This window comes from Callithrix jacchus, chromosome 10 (genome assembly GCF_049354715.1).
Source record: "Callithrix jacchus isolate 240 chromosome 10, calJac240_pri, whole genome shotgun sequence".
Taxonomy (NCBI): domain Eukaryota; kingdom Metazoa; phylum Chordata; class Mammalia; order Primates; family Cebidae; genus Callithrix; species Callithrix jacchus.
The window spans coordinates 84,295,129-84,316,638 of NC_133511.1; the positions used below are offsets into that span (position 1 = coordinate 84,295,129).

At 40.4% G+C, this 21,510-nt stretch overlaps 1 protein-coding gene across 7 annotated transcripts in view; it reads left to right on the top strand.

The window, feature by feature from the left end:
- Positions 1-21,510, top strand: part of GTF2H1 (general transcription factor IIH subunit 1) — a 46,896-nt gene that overhangs the window by 16,460 nt on the left and 8,926 nt on the right. For 5 of the 7 annotated variants that reach the window (XM_078340723.1, XM_078340724.1, XM_035265965.3 and 2 more), the window contains 10 exons: positions 161-326; positions 1,598-1,691; positions 3,798-3,947; positions 4,066-4,145; positions 12,787-12,914; positions 13,033-13,120; positions 14,098-14,186; positions 14,541-14,658; positions 20,609-20,699; positions 21,179-21,294. In XM_078340723.1, coding sequence (XP_078196849.1) covers positions 161-326; positions 1,598-1,691; positions 3,798-3,947; positions 4,066-4,145; positions 12,787-12,914; positions 13,033-13,120; positions 14,098-14,186; positions 14,541-14,658; positions 20,609-20,699; positions 21,179-21,294 — 1,120 coding nt within the window. The remainder of the gene's footprint in view (positions 1-160; positions 327-1,597; positions 1,692-3,797; positions 3,948-4,065; positions 4,146-12,786; positions 12,915-13,032; positions 13,121-14,097; positions 14,187-14,540; positions 14,659-20,608; positions 20,700-21,178; positions 21,295-21,510) is intronic. The other 2 variants (XM_078340725.1, XM_009007793.6) reach the window with 1 other exon arrangement.

The following is a 21,510-nucleotide window of genomic DNA, read 5'->3' on the forward strand; positions in this document are numbered from 1 at the left end:
TGATTCCTGAAAAATAAACTGAATGACCTCTGCTGCTCAGTCATCACAAAATAAAAGTTGTGTGTTTCAATGTTTTGTGTTGCCAAAATCTTTTTAAAATGTACCTAAATGGTGTTTTATTTTAGAAGTTCAGTTATAATCAGTATATTCTATCTTACAGAATGCTGCAAGAAGATCCTGTTTTGTTTCAGCTTTATAAAGACCTTGTTGTGAGTCAAGTGATCAGTGCTGAGGAATTCTGGGCCAATCGTTTAAATGTGAATGCAACAGATAGTTCTTCCACATCCAATCATAAGCAGGATGTTGGCATTTCTGCTGCATTTCTGGTATGTGACCCTTCTAGATTTCTGAAGTTAAAAAAAAAAAAAAAAAAAATGCAAACCCCAATATGTGTCTTAAGACCATTATTTCTTTTGTAACACTAGCATTTCCTTAAGAAAATGAGTGGAAAATTCTGTGTCCGTGGTATTCTTTGTCATTATTGAACTATTATTATTTTTGTTTGTTTTTAAGAGACAGGGTCCTCACTGTGTCACCCAGACTGGAGTGCAGTGGCACAATGATAGCACACCGTAGCCTCAAACTCCTGGGCTCAAGCGATCCTCTTACTTCAGCCTCTCAAGTAGCTGGGACTAAACATGTGCACCACCTTGCCTTGCTAAATTTTCTTATTTTATAGAGCAGGGGCCAGCTCTTGTTGTGTTTCCCAGGCTGGTCTCAAATGCCTGGCCTCAAGCAATCCTCCCATCTCAGCCTGCCAAAGCTCTGGGATTCCAAGTGTGAGCTACCACACTCAGCCTCTTCCAAAATGTTTTTAAAATTCATACAATTTTTTTTAATTTATATTTCTTCTCAACAGTTATGTTTTCTTGGCCTTTGGACTTGACCCTAGCATGATGGTGGTCAAATGGAATTTGAAAACGACTCTTTTAAGAGTTTGGACTAATACTTATTATTTTCAAATATAGGACTTTCTGGTGCCTTTTAAAATCTTTATGTTACTTACAATACAAAGTTAAATGTATCATGACCGTATTTTAGAAAATGTGAGATTTGTAAACTATATCTAATATAAAAATTGAGAATACCTTATCTATGGAATTACAGAATGGAATTTACTCAGTTGGTATTCTAGTGGAAACAGAATAGTATTTACATATTGAACAAAATTTTGAATACCATTTGTGCATTTGGTATCTTTTTTGGTTGCTTATTAGTGAAGTGAATTAATAAGGCTTTTCCCAAAAAAGCCAGTTAATGTTAATTTAATTATTTACTAGCCAGTGTTGTAGTGGTTTTTATAACTATACAAGTTTTATCTTAAAGCTCCACTAGCTTTCTGCCTTCATATTTGCACATGCCTATTTGACCATATTAGACTTCCAAAGAAGCAGATTTTATAGGTCACTTCAGACCATGAGAAACCAGTCAGTATTTTTTGAGCCTTACCTCTGTGCAAAAAGTGAAGGTGAGGGACTTATTCTGTCTATGCAGTTAGTTTAGAAATTTTTTTTCCACCTTTGTCCAGTGCCTACTTGGACCTTAGCCATCTTTGCCTGATAGTCTAACATATATGTATGTATGGTCTTTGTTTTAGGCTGATGTCCGGCCCCAGACCGATGGCTGTAATGGTCTGAGATATAATTTAACTTCTGATATCATTGAGTCTATATTTAGGACCTATCCAGCAGGTAAGAAGAATCAGTTCTTTCAGATGGTTAAAATATGTGGATGTATTCAGTAGTATATCAGTGAAAAACAAAAAGCTTCACATTTATTCCTGATCAAGTGGAATAAATTATGGAAAGTACTTTACCCAGTATCTGACATACGGTAGATACTAAGGGCTCAGTAAATAATGTGTTGTTGGCCGGGCGCAGTGGCTCAATGCCTGTAATCCCAGCCCTTTGGGAGACCAAGGCATGCAGATCACCTGAAGTCAGGAGTTTGAGACCAGACTGACCTACATGAAGAAACCCCATCTCTACTTAGGGGCCAGGCACAGTGGTTCTTCACACCTGTGATCCCAGCACATTGGGAGGCCAAGGTGGGTGGATCACCTGAGGTCAGGAGTTCAAGACCATCCTGGCCAACAAAGCAAAGCCCTGTCTCCACTAAAAATACGAAAATTAGCAGGGCATAGTGATGCATGCTGTAATTCCAGGGGGACTGAGGCAGGAGGATTGCTTGAACCCAAGGTTGCAGTGAGCAACCTCCACCTCTTGCCACTGCACTCCAGCCTGGGAAACAAATCAAGTCTCCATCTCAAAATAATAATAATAATAATAATAATAATAATGTGTTGTCATCAATTCACTGATACAATGACTGCCATTCTTTTCATCAGTGGTTCTTAAACTTTATTTAGCCCTCGACATACCTGAGTGAGATGGCATTCTGCAGAGACATCAATAAATGAGTCTGTCTATAGTACTAACTCAGGTCATCTTTCATACTGCATCCAGAGTGACCTTCCTAACCCACAAATTACTTCCAATGCAGATGCCATTCTAAAAGTATAGATGCCTTGACCCCAGCCTCAGTGATTTATTATGTAAAGACAAGGGTGAGATCCACTGTATCAGTCATTTTTCTGACTAAACAGTACTCTCTTAAGCTGTGTTCTGTTCTCTCTTCCCTCTTCCCTACTCTTACCCCTTTAGTCCTTAGGAATCTCTCCCTCAGAACTCAGCTCAAGTATCACCTCATTTCGGCCCTTATGAAATGCTGGCAAGGCCTGGTGGCTCACACCTGTAATCCCAACACTCCCAGCACTTCAGGAGGCTGAGGCAGGAGGATCCCTTGAGCACAAGGGTTCAAGACTAGCCTGGGCAACAAAACAAGATCCCATCTCTTTGTTTTAGTCTTGCTTTGTCACCTGGGCTGGAGTGCAATGGCACAATCTTGGCCCACTGCAATCTCCACCTCCCAGGTTCAAGTGATTCTCTTACCTCTGCCTCCCAAGTAGCTGGGACTATAAGCATGTGCCACCACACTAATTTTTGTATTTTTTGTAGAGACAGGGTTTCACTCACTTGGCCAGGCTGGTCTTGAACTGCTGGCCTCAAGTGATCTGCCTACCTCGGCCTCCTAAAGTGCTGGGATTTACAGGTGTGAGCCACAGCTCCTGGCTCTTTCATGTCTTTCTCATAGTAACATAATTGTGTACTGTTTATTATGTGCCAGACACTATTCTAAGGCCTTTTTCTATAGTAACTGATTTAATCATCACATACACCTATGAAGTAGAGGTACTGTTTTGGCCTTCGTTTTCCAGATGTGAAAACCAAGGTACAGGAAGATTAAGTAATTTGCTCAGGGTCACACAGAAAGATTCAGACCTAGAATTTTAAACTCAGAGCTCAAGAAACCAAGCTGTTGAACTCTATGCTTGCTAGAGTGTAAGTTCCTGGAGTGCTGAGCTGACAGTTCAGTGGATATTGAGATCTTCATTTCCCCACCAGCTAACACGGTGCCTTGGATTGAGAGTGCACATATATAAATGAGCAAACAAGCAGACTTGAGTCTGATGCTTGGTATTTCTACTAAAACTTCAAAACTTTATTCTCTTGGTGCAGAATAAGGTTTTGTTTGTAATTGTAAGATTTATAGAGGTCATACCTTGCCTAATCTCTTATGTTTCATATTTATAATTAGATTATAACTTATAGTATGTAGAGTTGAGAGCTTTATGGACTAGATGTTGCTATTAGTTTGTATTTCAGTTACCTAATTTGAGAGGTTTTAAAAATGGAAATTCAGTATATAATGTTTTCTTATTTTTTTTTCCCCCACAGTAAAAATGAAATATGCAGAAAATGTTCCCCACAACATGACAGAGAAGGAATTCTGGACACGTTTTTTCCAATCCCATTATTTTCACAGGGATCGGCTGAATACAGGGTCAAAGGATCTCTTTGCAGAATGTGCCAAAATAGATGAAAAAGGTAACTGTTTATCTCTTAATAGACACTGGTCTTTAACTGGCCACTCTCTAATCATTATAGGTGTTAATTTCTGAGACAGATTAGACATACTGAACTTTTTATTTCATTGATTTCCTAGGCCTAAAAACAATGGTTTCATTAGGAGTGAAAAACCCACTACTAGATTTAACAGCTTTGGAAGATAAACCATTAGATGAGGTAAGAAGCAATAAAACAAATATTGAGAGAAAAGAGTCTTTTCCTAGGCTTCAACATTGTCTTAAGTGTAGACCTATTCCACTTGTGAGACTCTTAAATATGCAAAATACTGTTATTTGAAGTTATTTATCGGAAGTGCTTTGAAATAGTATTGTTTGCCATTAAAATTGCCTAGAAGAAATGAAATTCCTGTGTGAGTTGCTAAAACTTTTTAAAAATAAATTTCTAGCTCCGCTATCCACAGTTCTATAGTAATAACGCTTAACATGATGAGTTCAGCTTTATGCTAAGGCTTGAGTGCAGTGGCATGAGCTCAGCTCACTGCAACCTCGCCTCCTGGGTTCAAGCGATTCTTCTGCCTCAGATGCCATCCTAGCTAAAATTTAATCTAAAGAAATATGGATATAAATTAATAAGGTCGATAAACATTTGTTGATTGCTTATATCTGCCAAACCTTAAGCACTCTCATGACCCTTATGCCACACCAGCCCCAATATGTTTCAGCAACCTAGACCATTATTTCTGACCTACCTACCTTGTGGCATCATGACTCTAGACTTAAAGATTTATCCACTTGCACAGAAAGAGCTGGTTCCTTTTGTGATCAAGGGTAATTTCATCCCTACCTCTGTCTTCTAGGCCAGAATTTTCATTTTCTTGCTTTTTTTTTTTTTAAGACAGAGTTTCTCTCTGTTGCTCAGGCTGGAGTGCAGTGGCACGATCTCAGCTCACTGCAGCCTCCAACTTCCATGTTCAAGTGATTCTCCTACCTTAGCCTGCCAAGTAGCTAGGATTACAGGTGCATACCACTATGCCCAGCTAATTTTTGTATTTTTAGTGGAGATAAGTTTTCACCCTGTTGGCCAGGCTAGTCTCAAACACCTGACCTCAGGTGATCCACCTGCCTTGGTCTCCCAGAGTGCTCAGATTACAGGTATGAGCCACCGCACCCGGCCAGTGTATTTTCATGTATGATATTTTCAACATACATAATCTGTAAAAACATAGCCCTCTTTAATTATCCTGATAAATAAAGCTTAATGGCACTTAGACTTACAACTTAGTATGATGGGAAAGATTTTTTTAGTGCTTTTTTTTTCCTTTAAAATAAACATGATGGCATATTGTACAGTACATTTATAACTTTATCTTGTGCTTATTATCAATATCTATATAAACTATCCCATAATTTAAAACATAGACTTTGAAACCAAACTAGCTGACTTAGATTCTGATATTTTCTAACATTTCCAAGCCCAGTTTTTTGCTTTTGTTTTTTGTTGTTGTTCAGTGTTTTTTTTTTGTTTTGTTTTGTTTTTATTGTACTTTAGGTTCTGGGGTACATGTGCAGATCATGCAGGATTGTTGCATAGGTACATACATGGCATTGTGGTTTGTTGCTTCCATCCCCCTGTCACCTATATCTGACATTTCTCCCCATGTTATCCCTCCCCACCTCCCCACCCCACCGCTGTCCCTCCCCCAGCCCCCCCACAACAGACCCCAGTGTGTGATGCTCCCCTCCCTGTGTCCATGTGTTCTCATTGTTCAACACCTGCCTATGAGTGAAAACATGTGGTGTTTGATTTTCTTGTCTTGTGTCAGTTTACCAAGAATGATGGTTTCCAGATTCATCCATGTCCCTACAAAAGACACGAACTCATCATTTTTTATGGCTGCATAGTATTTCATGGTGTATATGTGCCACATTTTCCTTATCCAGTTTATCATCAGTGGGCATTTTGGTTGGTTCCAGGTCTTGTAAACAGTGCTGGAATGAACATACGTGTGCATGTGTCTTTATAATGGAACGATTTATAATCCTTTGGATATATACCCAGTAATGTAATTGCTGAGTCAAATGGAATTTCTATTTCTAGGTCCTTGAGGAAGTGCCACACTGTCCTCCGCAATGGTTGAACTAATTTACACTCCCACTAACAATGTAAAAGTGTTCCTATTTCTGCACATCCTCTCCAGCATCTGTTGTCTCCAGGTTTTTAAATGATCACCATTCTAACTGGTGTGAGATGGTATCTCAATGTGGCTTTGATTTGCATTTCTCTAATAACGAGAGCATTTTTCCATATGTTTTTTGGCCTCATATATGTCTTCTTTTGTAAAGTGTGTTCATATCTGTCGCCCACTTTTGGATGGGTTTGCTTTTTTTCTTGTAAATCTGTTTTAGTTCTTTGTAGATTCTGGATATTAGCCCTTTGTCAGATGGGTAGATTGTAAAAATTTTTTCCCATTCTGTTGGTTGCCAGTTCACTTTAATGATTGTTTCTTTTGCTGTACAGAAGCTCTGGAGTTTAATTAGGTCCCATTTGTCTATTTTGGCTTTTGCTGCCAGTGCTTTTGGTGTTTTAGTCATGAAGTCCTTGCCTATGCCTATGTCCTGAATGGTTTTACCTAGGTTTTCTTCTAGGGTTCTTATGGTGTTAGGTCTTATGTTTAAGTCTTAATCCATCTGGAGTAAATTTTAGTGTAAGGTGTCAGGAAGGGGTCTAGTTTCTGCTTTCTGAACATGGCTAGCCAGTTATCCCAACACCATTTATTAAACAGGGAATCCTTTCCTCATTGCTTGTTTTGTCCAATTTGTCAAAGATTGGTTGGTTGTAGATGTGTGGCATTGCCTCCAAGGCCTCTGTTCTGTTCCATTGGTCTTTATCTCTGTTTTGGTACCAGTACCATGCTGTTTTGATCACTGTAGCCTTGTAGTATAGTTTGAAGTCAGGTACCATAATGCCTCTGGCTTTGTTCTTTTTGTTTAGAATTGACTTGGCTATGTGGGCTCTCTTTTGGTTCCATATGAAGTTTAAGGTGGTTTTTTTCCAGTTCTGTGAAGGTCATTGGTAGCTTGATGGGGATAGTGTTGAATCTATAAATTTGGGCAGTATGGCCATTTTCACAATATTGATTCTTCCTAACCATGACCACAGAATGTTTCTTCATCTGTTTATGTCCTCTCTTATTTCCTTGATCAGTGCTTTGTAGTTCTCCTTGAAGAGGTCCTTTGCATTCTTTGTTGTATTCCTAGGTATTTTATTCTCTTCATAGCAATTGTGAATGGGAGTTTGCTTATGATTTGGCTCTCTGGTAGTCTGTTATTGGTGTGTAGGAATGCTTGTTATTTCTGCACATTGATTTTGTATCCTGAGACTTTGCTGAAGTTGCTTATCAGTTTCAAGAGATTTGGGGCTGAGATAATAGGGTCTTCTAAATATATAATCATCTGCAGACAGAGACAATTTGACTTCCTCCTTTCCTAGTTGAATACCCTTTATTTTTTTTTCTTGCCTGGTTGCTCTGGCTAGAACTTCAATACTGTATTTTTTTTTTCAATTGTACTTTAGGTTCTGGGGTACATATGCAGATCATGGAGGATTGTTGCATAGGTATATACACGGCAAGGTGGTTTGCTGCCTCCATCCCCCTGTCACCTATATCTGGCATTTCTCTCCATGTTATCCCTCCCCAACCTCCCCACCCGCTGCTGTCCCTACCCTAGCCCCGCCCCAACAGACCCCAGTGTGTGATGTTCCCCTCCCTGTGTGCATGTGTTCTCACCCATTGTTCAATACCCATCTATGAGTGAGAACGTGCAGTGTTTAATTTTCTGTTCTTGTGTCAGTTTGCTAAAAATGATGGTTTCCAGATTCATTCATGTCCCTACAAAGGACACGAACTCATTGTTTTTTATGGTTGCATAGTATTCCATGGCATATATGTGCCACATTTTCCTTGTCCAGTCTATCCTTGATGGGCATTTGGGTTGGTTCCAGGTCTTTGCTATTGTAAACAGTGCTACAGTGAACATACATGTGCATGTGTCTTTATGATAGATTGATTTCTAATCCTTTGGGTATATACCCAGTAATGGGATTGCTGGGTCAAATGGAATCCAAGCCCAGTTTGTTTTTGTTTTTGTTTTGAGCTGGAGTCTTGCTCTGTTTCCCAGGCTGTAGTGCAGTGGCATGAGCTCAGCTTGCTACAACCTCCGCCTCCTGGGTTCAAGTGATTCTCCTGCTTCACCTCCCTAGTAGCTGGGATCACAGGCACACACCACCATGCCTGGCTAATTTCTGTATTTTTAGTAGAGGCGGGGTTTCTCCATATTGGCCAGGCTGGTCTCAAACTCCTGACCTCAAGTGATCCGCCCACCTCAGCCTCCCAAAGCGTAGGGATTACAACTGTGAGCCACTTCACCCGGCCCTAGCCGATTTTTGTTTTTGTTTTCCTCAGTGAGGCTAATTGTACTTGCCTTACAGGATTTCTGTGAGTTAAAAGAGCCTAGTGCATAATAAGTAGTAGGTAATAGGTGTTACCATTGTTATCTATGTTTTTAAATGCCTGCAAAATACTCCATTGGTATGAGTATATCAACATTTATATAACCAATCCTTTTACTACAAATGTTGGCTGGTGCAGTTTTTCCTTTGGTGTTTCTTCTTCCCTTATCAATCTTCTGATTGTAGTAACTGTCTCAGGCTATGATCTCTGGCCTCCTTAATGCATTCTCTGTATTCCATTGCTTTACTAGATATGGGGAATAGGGGAGGGTGTAAAAAAAAATTCTTGTTACATAATGATGAATTCCAGATAACCATAGTCTGACTTTGACCTTAGAGCTCCAGCTGCCTACTTGACATCTCCACTGAGGTATTTCATAGACATCTCAACTTCACATGTCCATAATGGAACCTTTGATTCCCATCCTCATAAGCCTATCTCTGTGGGTATTCCCTGGCTTAGTAAAAAGCATTACAGTTAGCTCAAGCCAGAAACCTGGGAGTCAGCAAGTCTCCTTAATTCTCACTCTTCTCTTTTATAACGGGTTCACTGTGTCGCCCAGGCTGTAATGCAGTGGCACAATCGTGGCTCACTGCAACCTCGACCTCTTGGGCTCAAGCAGTCTACTTCAGTTTCCTGAATAGCTGGGACTGTAGCACAGGCTACCATACCTGGCTAATTGTTTTTATTTTTTTGTAAAGACAAGGTCTCACTATATTGCCCAGGCTGGTCTCAAACACTTGGGCTCAAGCTGTTTTTCCACCTGAGCCTCCTAAAATGCTGAGATTACAGGTGTGAGCCATTGCAGCCAGCCATGTTTTCCTCCTTTTAGTCCAGCATTCAGTGTATCAGCAAGCCTTGTACAATACAGTTCTCATCTGTCCGATCTACACAGACTCTTATGCCCCATTCATGTTTAAGGTATCACCGTATTTGGCCTGTTTGCTTGCCTTAACCTCCTAACTGGCCTGTATTTTGCTCTCTCGTCTTTTATAGTTTATTCTTCTCCAACAGTAAGAATTATAATATAGGCCAGGCGCAGTGGCTAACACCTGTAATCCCAGCACTTTGGGAGGCCAAGATGGGCAGATCACCTGAGGTCAGGAGTTTGAGACCAGCCTGGCCAAAATGGTGAAACCCCGTCTCCACTAAAAATACAAAAATTAGCCAGGTGTGGTGGTGCATGCCTGTAATCAGCTACCCAGCTAAGGCAAGCGAATCACAGAACCAGGAGGCAGAGGCTCAGTGAGCCAAGATTCCGCCACTGCACTCCAGCCTGGGCGACAGAGTGAGACTCCGTCTCAAAAAATATAAAAGAATTATAAATCAGATCCTAGTAATTCCCTATGTGAAACTTCATTATCTTCTCATTGAAATTAGAATTAAAAACTCCTACAAGACTGCTTAATTTGGCTCCTGTATACATCTCAGGTGGGGCCACTTCCACTCATTAATGCTTTGGAGATAATGACCTTTCAGTTCCATGCCATGCTTTTTCTACCTCAGAATCAGGGCCTATGTACTTAACTGTTCTCCCTGCTTGTCCCTAACCAACTTCTGCGCTTTTCCTTTTTTTTTTTTTTTTTTTTGCGATAGTCTCACTCTCACCCAGGCTGGAGTGCAGTGGTGTGATCTCTGCTCACTGCAACCTCCGCCTCCTGGGTTCAAGCTATTCTTCTGCCTCAGCCTCTTGAGTAGCTGGCACTACAGGTGCACGCCACCATGGCTTGCTAATTTTTTGTATTTTTTAGTAAAGATGGGATTTCACCATATTGGCCAGGCTGGTCTCAAACTCCGACCTCATGATCTACTCACCTCAGCCTCCCAAAGTGCTGGGATTATAGGTGTGAGCCACTACGCCTGGCCACTTCTGCCTATCTTTAGACATCTCTTCTAATGTCTCTTCTGGCCAGGTGGGGTGGCTCACGCCTTTGATCCTAGCACTTTGAGAGGCTAGGGTTGGAGGATTGTTTGAGCCCAGCTTGGGCAACATTGCAAGACCCCATCTCTAAACTTATTTTTTTTTATATAAAAATTAGCTGGGCATAGTGGTATACACTTGTAGTTTCAGCTACTTGGGAGGGTGAGGTGAGAGGATCGCTTGAGCCCAGGAGGTTGAGGCTGCAGTGAGCTGTGATCACACCACTGCACTCCAGCCTGGGCAACAGAGCAAGAACCTGTCTCAAAAAAAAAAAAAATCTAAATTTAAAATTTAAAAAAAATGTTGCTTCATCAGAGAGGCTTTCTCTAACCCCCGCAAATTCAGTCACTTCATCATGTTACCCTCTATTGTATTCATAATGTATTCCACTTTCAGAAAAAAGTGGTATTTACCTTGTTTTAACTGATAATTTCATTCATTGCCCTCTCAGAGTGTAAGCTTCATGAAGCTTTATTCTTGATTATTGGCCTATTCCCAGCACATGTCATATAGCAATCACTTAGAATTCTTTGTCACGTGGATGAACAGCATATGGGGTTTTTTGGGGTTTTGCTGCTGTTGTTTTTGAGACAGAGTTGTGCTCTGTCACCCAGGCTGGAGTGCAGTGGTGTGATCTGCACTCACTGCAGCCTCCACCTCCCTGGTTCAAGCAATTCTGCCTCAGCTGCCTGAGTAGCTGAGATCACAGGCACACACCACCACACCCAGTTAATTTTTGTATTTTTAATACAGGATTTCACCATGTTGACCAGGCTGGGCTTGAACGCCTGACCTCAGGTGATCCACCTGCCTCGGCTGCCCAATGTGTTGGGATTACAGGCATGAGCCACTGCACCCCATACATATGAGTCTTATGATCTTTCTTTTACCTTTTTAACCTCTCCGGTTCCTGGACTGCCATTATTTCTCGGTATACTGAACCATATACAGATTCATGACACAATATGTACTACATTGTTCTTTGCTTTTGTTTTGTTTTATTTTTAAATAGAGACAGGGTCTCACTGTGTTGCCAGGCTGGACTTGAACTCCTCAGCTCAACAATTCTTCTGCCTCAACCTCCCAAATAATCAGGACCACCGTGCCTCTTTGCCTTTGTTTAAGCAGTTTCATCTCCCTGAAATGTTACTGTTTCCCTGATCTACTTGGCAAGCACCAGTTTAGCTTAATGGTTCTCCATGAAGATTTTTCAAACCCTCATCTCTAGTAGGATTGACTAGTAATTCTCTCCAGCCTAGTTTCCCACTAACTGGTATTTAGGCACCTATGACATGGGATCTGATCAATTTTGTGTCTGCAGGGTCTAGCAAGTAGCATGCACTCAACACATGTTTTAAAATATAATCTCATTTTATTCTCTAATATCCTACTTTATAGAGCTTGGAGAAGTTGGTTGTCTTGCCTAGACTAATGTTAGAAAAAGAATTTGACCCTTTATAGTTTTGAATCTATAGTCTCTATTTTTCCCCACTATATACTATTCCTTTTATTTACTTTTCCTTTTTTTTTTTTTTTGAGACGGAGTCTTGCTCTGTCACCCAGGCTGGAGTGTAGTGATGCAATCTCTGCTCACTACCACCTCTGCCTCCTGTGTTCAAGTTATTCTTCTGCCTCACTCAGCCTCCCAAGTAGCAGGGTTACAGGTGTGTGCCACCACCCCCAGCTAATTTTTGTATTTTTGGTAGAGATGAGGTTTCACCATGTTGCCCAGGCTAGTCTTAAACTCCTGACCTCAGGTGACTTACTAGCCTTGGCCTCCCAAAGTGCTGGGATTAAAGGTGTCCCGGCCTTTATTCCTTTTGTTTAATGTTTTGCTCACTCGTTCCAAATTGTTCTTTAAAAGAGAAATGCAGACCAGGCACGGTGGCTCACGCCTGTAATCCCTGCACTTTGAGAGGCTGAGGTAGGTGGATTACTTGAGGTCAGGAGTTCGAGATCAGCCTGGCGAGCATGGTGAAATGCCGTCTCTACTGAAAACACAAAACATTAGCCTGGGCATGATGGCAGGCATCTGTAATCCCAGCTACTCAGGTGGCTGAGACAGGAGAATCACCTGAACCCAGGAGGCAAAGGTTGCAGCAAGCTGAGATAGTGCGACTGTACTCCAACCTGAACGAGAGAGTGAGACTCCATCTAACAAAAAAAAAAAAAATGAGAGAGAGAGAGAAATGCAGTTTAATGTGTATTTTATGATGCTAAAACAAGTTAGTGCTATTTTTTAATCTTTTATGTGTTTAATGTCACTTGTCTTTAAATGTTTGCTCATAAATATTTAGTAATGTTCATGAGAAGTAATAAAGTCCTATCATCCAACATATTTTTTCAACTAAGCATGTCTTTTATAATAAATAAGAAAAGCAGAACCTTTTTAAAAAAATTTTACTCTACTGAATTATTTCTCACAGGGCTATGGCATTTCCTCTGTGCCATCTGCTTCCAGTTCTAAATCAATAAAAGAGAATAGTAATGCTGCCATCATCAAGAGATTTAACCATCACAGTGCCATGGTCTTGGCAGCTGGACTCAGGAAACAGTTAAGTATAAATGCAAAGGTGCAGTAGTAACTGGGCTTTTCAGGATATCTAGATGGAGTTTTGGTGTTGTTTTGCTTGTGGTTTTTAATGTTAAGTTTTTTTCCTCTTTGATTTAAGAGAAGCACAAAATGAACAAAATAGTGAGCCCAGCAGTATGGATGGAAATTCTGGAGATGCAGACTGCTTTCAGCCAGCCGTCAAAAGGGTATGGACAAAAAATAAGAACCATTTGGGGCTCATGTTTCTCCAAATACTTTATATAACTGCAAGTACTATATACACTTATTTCCTATGTCTCAGTTCTTCTGACCAACATTTTAAGCATTTGGCCTAAAGTGTATTGCATTACAAAGAGTATTTCCCCCAGCTTTGGCTTGCCAGCCAACTTTCCATTGACCCTACTGTGTTAGCCATTTTTTTTTTTCCCATATACACATAGATACAGATTGTTCTTGCATGTGATTTTATTCTCTGGGAACAAAATCTTTATTCAACAGAGGCAATATGACAGAAAAACCAAAGTTTTATGTGTATGATTTTAAAAGAAAGTGAATTGGCCCTCATGTTAAACCTAGCATTTCAGAGCTGAAAGTGTCTTCTCATTAAATATTGAAGAAATAATTTGAGGGTGTGGAGAAGAATGGACAGAATTAGCTTCTTGTGTGTTTATCCTTTTCCTGCAACTTTGCCAAGCTATTTTATATCTCCCTTCCTAATTATGATAAAGCTTTCTTAGAAGGCAATCAGACAATGTATATCACTTGAACCCAGGAGGCAGAGGTTGCAATGAGCTGAGATCATGCTATTGTACTCCAACCTGGGCAACGGAGTGGGAATCCATCTCAAAAATAATAGTAATAAAGTAAAAACAGCAGACAGCATGGACAGATCATTCATTTGGGGAAAAAAACAATAAAATGTAAACTTTCACCTACCAAATTGGCAAAAATAAAAAGTTCAATAATACTTCATGTGGTCAGAGTATAAGAAAACTAGTACTCTGTCAAAGTAGTTGTTGAGAAAATTGATTAAACCATTTGTAGGACAGTCATCTCTAGGAAGGGAAGCTTATGGTGGGAAGACTTTATTTTTTACCCTCTGTACAGTTTTGTTTTTTCAGTCATGTTTATTGTGTAAAAGAAAGTTGTGACCAAATAAAAAGTACTGTGTTAATAATTATAGGCGAAATTACAAGAGTCCATTGAATATGAAGACTTGGGGAAAAATAATTCTGTAAAAACGATTGCACTAAACCTCAAGAAGTCAGATAGGTAAGTTTGGTCAATGTTAAGCAAAATAGCTATGTAACACAATTCAGTGCAAAATATATTCTACAAGTATAGTCCTCATGTTTTAATTAGTTTGTCACCATAAAGTACAATATCCTTTTTTGTTTAAAATTTATGCTTCTCAGGAAAGCAAAAATGATCAAAACCATGACAATAAATGTTGTATCTTAGTCTTTTATGGGAATTAAATTATTTTATTGAAATCTCCTTAACTATTTAGTTATAATTTCTTACCTTGAAGGGAAGCTTTGTACTGACTGCTAAAATGTTGCAAAGACAAATGTTGAGCATCTTCTACTGTATGTGATTAGTAATTTCTTCTGTGCTAACCTGCAGGTATTATCATGGTCCAACTCCAATTCAGTCACTACAGTATGCAACAAGTCAGGACATTATTAATTCTTTTCAAAGTATTAGACAAGAAATGGAAGCTTATACACCCAAGTTAACTCAGGTAGGTGACTTACAATGTTTGAAGACCAAAATCCCATAGTTCCTTCCTTAGTTTATGAGCACAAGCAGATTGAACTGTACAACTAATATTTTAATTGGGTTTAAAGACACAGTTCTGCTAAATAAATTGCAAAATCCAGAGGTAGCAAGAAAAGGTGTTTGGCATATTCAAGAGGCATCTTAAGATGATAATGAAAAAAATGAGATGAGTTTTGTGATTTTTTTTTTTTTTTACTTCCATATACTCAGTTTTATTGGAAACATCTCCCAGGTTTTCAGATTCTCTCTGGACATTTTTCTCTGAATATTTGCCTGACTCAAGTTCAAAATATGTAAAACAGCTCATCGTTGTTTTTCTTCATACTTCAGTTGATCAGCAATTTGTCAGTTCTGCCTTGAATAATACTTCCTCATTCTGTCACCCTTATTTAGGCAAACCTGATCAATTTTCCATAATGCTACTGCAAGTTACCTTCCTAAAAACATTTATTTTGGCCGAGCTCAGTGGCTCACGCCTGTAATTCCAGCACTTTGGAAGGCTGATACAGGTGGATCACTTGAGGTCAGCAGTTTGAGACCAGCCTGGCCAACATGACGGTACCCCATCAATACTAAAAAACAAAAAGTAGCTGGGCATGGTGCCATACTCCTGTAATACCAGCTACTTGAGAGGCTGAGGCAGGAGAATCGCTTGAACCGGGAGGCGGAGGTTGCAGTGAGCCAAGATCATGCCATTGCACTCCAGCCTTGGCAACAAGAGCAAAGCTCCATCTCAAATAAATAATAAAAAATAAAAACATTTATCACTCTGCAATTTGAAAACCTTTACTGACTCTCTTCATTGCAGTAGTCTGAGTGTCTTTGTCTGGCCTGCAAAACTCTTTGTAGTCTGGCCCCAGCCCACTACTCAAGTCTCATCTTCAGCCAGTCTCCACTACTCCCTTCCACACATAGCCAAGGGTTCTGTACTCCAGCCAAGCACACTAAGCTGTCCAGAGTCTTTTGATCACATTATCTCCTTCATGCTTCCTGTGCTTTGATGCATGCTTTTCTCCTTAGAATGCCCTTAGCCCTGTTTCTCCCCCAAGGAACTAATAATTACTCAAGACTCAGCTCCAGTTTCCTCTGGAAAGTAATCCTTGTGCAAAGAGGAATTTGTTTTTTCCTCTGTTTTTATGAGCACTGAGACATGGAGCATATGCCTATATTACAGTATTTTTCATACATCAAGACTTATTTTTAATTTTTATTTTTATGTGATCTCATGTTTTGTAAAAAACGACATAAGAATACGTTTTCAGACCCATTTTGAGAGTAGGTTACAGGCATAATTTCCCTTTACCCCCAAAGATTTCGATGTATAGTTTCTTCTTTTTTTTTTGAGACGGAGTTTCGCTCTTGTTACCCAGGCTGGAGTGCAATGGCACGATCTGCAACCTCCGCCTCCTGGGTTCAAGCAATTCTCCTGCCTCAGCCTCCCGAGTAGCTGGGACTACAGGCACACACCACCATGCCCAGCTAATTTTTGTATTTTTAGTAGAGGCAGGGTTTCACCTTGTTGACCAGGATGGTCTCGATCTCTTGACCTCGTGATCTACCGGCCTCGGCCTCCCAAAGTGCTGGGATTATAGGTGTGAGCCACCACGCCCGGCCCTCGATGTATAGTTTCAGAAAACTAAGACATTATCTTAAAATAACAATACAATTATAGAATTAATAAATCAACATTGATGATGTATTTTGTGATCTACAGATCTTACTACACTTTCACCAGTTTTACCACTAATGTTCTACATAGCAAAAGATGACTTTTCTTGGTCCAGCAATCAAGCCAGGTTCATGAGTTGTATTTATTTCTCATGTGTTTTAAGTCTCCTTTAAAATGGAATATTTGTCAGTCATTGTTTTTTTATAACTTTGACATTGAAAGGTACTGGGCAGTTTTTTTTTTTTGTAGAATGACCTTAGGTTTCTCTAATATTTCTTCATGACTAGATTTATTAGGCATTTTTGCCAAAAACATCACAGAAGTAATGTTGTCCTACTCAGAGTGTCATACTAGGAGGCAAATGATTTGTGTATGTTCTATCTTGTGATACTAAATTTTATCACTTGGTTAAGGTAGTATTTGCCTGGTTTATCACCAAAAAGTTAACTATTTTTCCTTTTGTAATTAAATATTTTGTGGGGCCATTCTTTGAGACTATGTAAATATCTCATTTCTCACCAAATTTTTTATTATTTTTTAACATTATAATCTTTAGAGACAGGGTCTTGCTCTGGTACCCAGGCTGGAGTGCAGTGGCATAGTCATAGCTTCCTACAGCCTCAAACACCTAGGCTCAAGCAATCCTCCTGCCTCAACCTTAGTAGCTGGAATTGTAGACATGTGTCACCACACCACAACGAACTTTCATCTAGTAGTTAGTAGTTTTTTTTAGAATCATTGAAGATTCTTGCCTGAAAGAGCATTTGTTAAATGATGATTTTCTAATTCCATGAGCCCTTCTACGTTTATCAGCTGACATGAAAGGAAGAGCGTTCCCTTCTCTATTATTTATATCAGCAGGGGATTCATGGATTCTTTTTTGAGACTGATTGTGGCTCTGTCACCAGGCTAGAGTGCAATGACACGATCTTGGCTTACTGCAACCTCTGCCTCCCAGCTTCAGACAATTCTGCCTTAACCTCCTGAGTAGCTGGGACTACATGTGCATGCCTCCACGCCCAACTAGTTTTTGTATTTTTAGTAGAGACAGGGTTTCACCATGTTGGCCAGGGTGGTCTCGATCTCTTACCCTTGTGATCCACCCGCCTCAGCCTCCCAAAGTGCTGGGATTACAGGTGTGAGCCGCTGCGCCCAGCCCATGAATTCTTATTCTATTAGTTAAACACTGGTGCTGTCTTTTTTCTTTTTTTGGAGATGGGGTCTCACATCTTACTCTGTCACCACACTGAAGTGCAGTGGCATGATCTCAGCCCACTGCAACCTCTGTCTCCCGGGCTCAAGCAATCCTCTGACCTCAGCCCCCCGAGTAGCTGGAACCACAGGCACACATCACCATGCCCAACTAATTTTTTATATTTTTGGTAGAGACGGGGTTTTGCCATGTTGCTCAGGCTGGTCTTGAACTCCTGAGCTCAAGCGATCCACCTACCTCGGCCAAAGTGCTGAGGTTATAAACCATTTTTTCTTTTTATTACCCAAGGTACAACTTTCATATAGTAAAATTTATTTATTTATTTGAGACAGGGTCTCACTTTGTCACTGAGGCTGGAATGCAGTTGCACAGTCTCAGCTCACTGCAGCCTCAACCTCCCAGGTTCAAGTGATTCTCTCACTTCAGCCCCCCAAATAGCTAGGTAGCTGGGACTCTAGGCATGCATCACCACCCCTGGCTCATTTTTTAATTTTTTTGTACAGATGGGGTTTCACCACGTTGCCCAGGCTGGTCTCAAACTCCTGAGCTCAAGCAATCCACCCACCTCAGCCTCCCAAACTGGAATTTATCTTTTTTAAGTTTGCTATTCTACAAGTTTGTCAAAACATGCTGTTGTGTAGCCACCAACAAAATCAAGATTTAAAAAAAAAAAAAAAACAGTTCTCTCACCCCAGAAAATCTACCCATGCCCTTTTATAGTCAAACCCTTCCTGCACCCTTCACACAGGCTCTCCTGTGTCTTTGACAATATCCCCATCATTCTGAGCCCCTCCTTACTTAATGGTGCAGTAAGATAGATGTTCCAGGCTTGTATATAGCTGCTCTGCCCTAGGCATGGAATTTTCTTCTTAGTGTTGAGTGGAATTAGGAAACAAAATCTGAGATCAGGCACAGTGGCTCATGCCTATAATCCCACCACTTTGGGAGCCCAAGGCACACGGATCACTTGAGAGTTTTAGTTCACCCTGGCCAACATGGCAAAACCTTGTCTCTACTACAAATACAAAAATTAGCCACGTGTGGTGGTGCATACCTATGGTCCCAGCTACTCGGGAGGCTGAGGCAGGAGAATTCCTTGAGCCTGGGAGGTGGAAGTTGCAGTGAGGAGCTGAGATTGCACCACTGTACTCCAGCCTAGGCAATAGAGTGAGACTCTGTCTCAAAAAACAAAACCAGATCTGGGCATTAAGTATACTCATTGCAATTGAGTTGTCATTGTCCCTTCAGCAGGAAGCTAGAACATACATGTATGTACCTATATGTACCCATGACCGACTTAGGATTCTTTGACCAGTTCTTTCAATCTGGTCTATAGTTGTCCAGTATGTGGCTCTTGGGCCCAAGTAGGCTCATGCCACTTTTGTTTTGGGGATGGTGGTGTTTGTTTGATTTAGAGATGAGGTTTCTGTCACCCAGACTGGGGTACAGTAGCACTATCATAGCTCACTGCAACGTTGAACTCCTAGGCTCAGGTGATGCTCCCACCTCAGCCTCCTGAGTCACTAGTATTACAATTGTGAGCCACCATGCCCAGCTCTCCCCACATAATTTTTTAAGCTGTAGTCAATCCTTTTTTTTTTTTGAGTCAGAGTCTTGCTTTGTTGCCCAGTCTGGAGTGCAGTGGCGCCATCTCAGCCCACTGCAGCCTCAACTTTTCCAGGCTCAGATGATCTCACCTGAGCCTCCCGAGTAGCTAGGGCTACAGTTTTGCATCACCACACCCGACTAATCTTTTTGTATTTTTTGTAGAGACAGGGTTTTGCCATATTGCTCAGGTTGGTATCTGACAAAAGGAAAATAGGAATAAAGTGAGGTTTCATGTCCCCTTGACTCATGGTTGTCACATACTGTACTTCTTACATTAAGTTGAAAAAGTGGTTTTTCATCCAATCTATGCATGCATGGATTTCTACTCTTAAAAATGCCGTTGGAAAATCAGAGATGGTAACCCTGCCTTTACTATTTCACAAATTATTTGTTCCTCCCTATAGCAGTGCTTCCCTACAGTGCCTGGCACTTGATAGGCGTTCATTGAATAGATAGGTCAATTTTTTCCTAAATGTTGATGTTGATACAGTGGGGAGTATATTTTCCCCTTTTGGCTATATTCACTTCCTTGAAAATTGAATGACAATAAATTTCTGCTCTGTTGATTTTTTTCCCCCCAATCTGCTATCAAGGATATATGTTAGCAAAGCTGGTGTGCGGAGTACACACTTGTAGTCTGTCTCAGCTACCCAGGAGGCTGAGGGAGGATTGCTTGAGCCCAGGACTTCAAGTTCAGCCTGGGCAACATAACAAGATTTTATTCCTTACAAAAATAAATTTAACTGTAACAAAGGATACAGGTTAACATGTTGTTTTACCTGTTTTTCTTTCCTTAAACTCAATTTTACCTTCAGTAGTAAGAGTTCCCAAATTAAATTGAACTGGTACTTAAGAAAGGGCTGGCCAGGCAAAGTGGCTCACGACTGTAATCCCAGCCCTTTGGGAGGCCAAGGCCGGTGGATCACCTGAGGTCGAGAGTTTGAGACCAGCCTGATCAACATGGAGAAACACCGTCTCTAAAAAATTAGCCGGAGTTGGCACATGCCTATAATCCCAGCTACTGGGGAGGCTGAGTCAGGAGAATCACTTGAACCTGGGAAGCAGAGGTTGCAGTGAGCTGAGGTTGCCCCATTGCACTCCAGCCTGGGCAACGAGAGCAAAACTCTACCTCAAAAAAAAAAAAAGAAAAGAAAGAAAGAGCTTTAACGAGCAAAAAGGGCAAAACCTTGTGAGTTTTGAGGTCCCTGTGGACTTGCCTGGTATGCCTGGAAGATTTGTAGGTATCTTTCTATACAGATGGTGTTTCTGCCCTCAAGGAAAATAGTTCACTCTGATCACTATAAATGGTATAGTATTTCAACAAAAGTAAAACACTTAATCTTTTGCTGTAAAACTAAATGTTAAGAAAGGTGGCAAAAAAAGGGAGGAAAACCAGTTTTTCTTCATCTTCATTTTTTTCAGGTTCTCTCAAGTAGTGCTGCCAGTAGTACCATCACAGCACTGTCACCTGGAGGAGCACTTATGCAGGGAGGAACACAGCAAGCCATAAACCGTGTGTGCCAGGCCATCTTCTACCATCTTTCTGCCTAAATCAGCTTTAAAAAGCAAGCTGGGAGGAGTGCTGAACTTTTATTGGTTTTTTTCCTTGGGATAATCCTGGGAATTCTGTTTCGTAGATTTGTTTTTATACATTCAGGTTCTGAAACACATTTAGACACAATTTTAGGTTTCAGAACTGTCTTACTATTACAGATAGTAGTACATTGCCAGTTTGTCTAATATCATACTAAAAGCTTCTTTCTTATACCTTATCTCTTAGAATAAAGGGAAAACCTGAAAGTTTCTTTAAAATCTCAAGAACTTTTAAATTTTATGGTCTCAGCCACAAAATTAGTAACTTATCTGAAAGTAGCATATCCTGGTTTGACATTGAGAAACAGCACATGTTCAAGTTTATTCTTCGAGTGGTCATTTTTTTGAGACTGTGTCTATCAAAATAGCTTTCACCCTGTGCATCTCGTCCTTTTGCAGAGATGGTGCCAAATGATATTCAGTCTGAATTGAAACACTTGTATGTAGCTGTTGGAGAACTTCTACGGCATTTCTGGTCCTGCTTTCCTGTCAATACACCATTCCTAGAAGAAAAGGTTAGAACTAGTTCTGAAGACAGCCAGATAATTGTGGTACTGACTTACAAGATGTTTTGAAATTAGAAAGTTTTATTAAGTCTTTACCATGTGACAGACACTGGGATAATTGTTTTGCCTACATTGTTTCATGTAAGCCTCACAGAATCTTTATGTAGTAGGTATTAGTTGTACCCATTTTATAGATTAGGAAACTGAGATCCATACCAGTTCCAT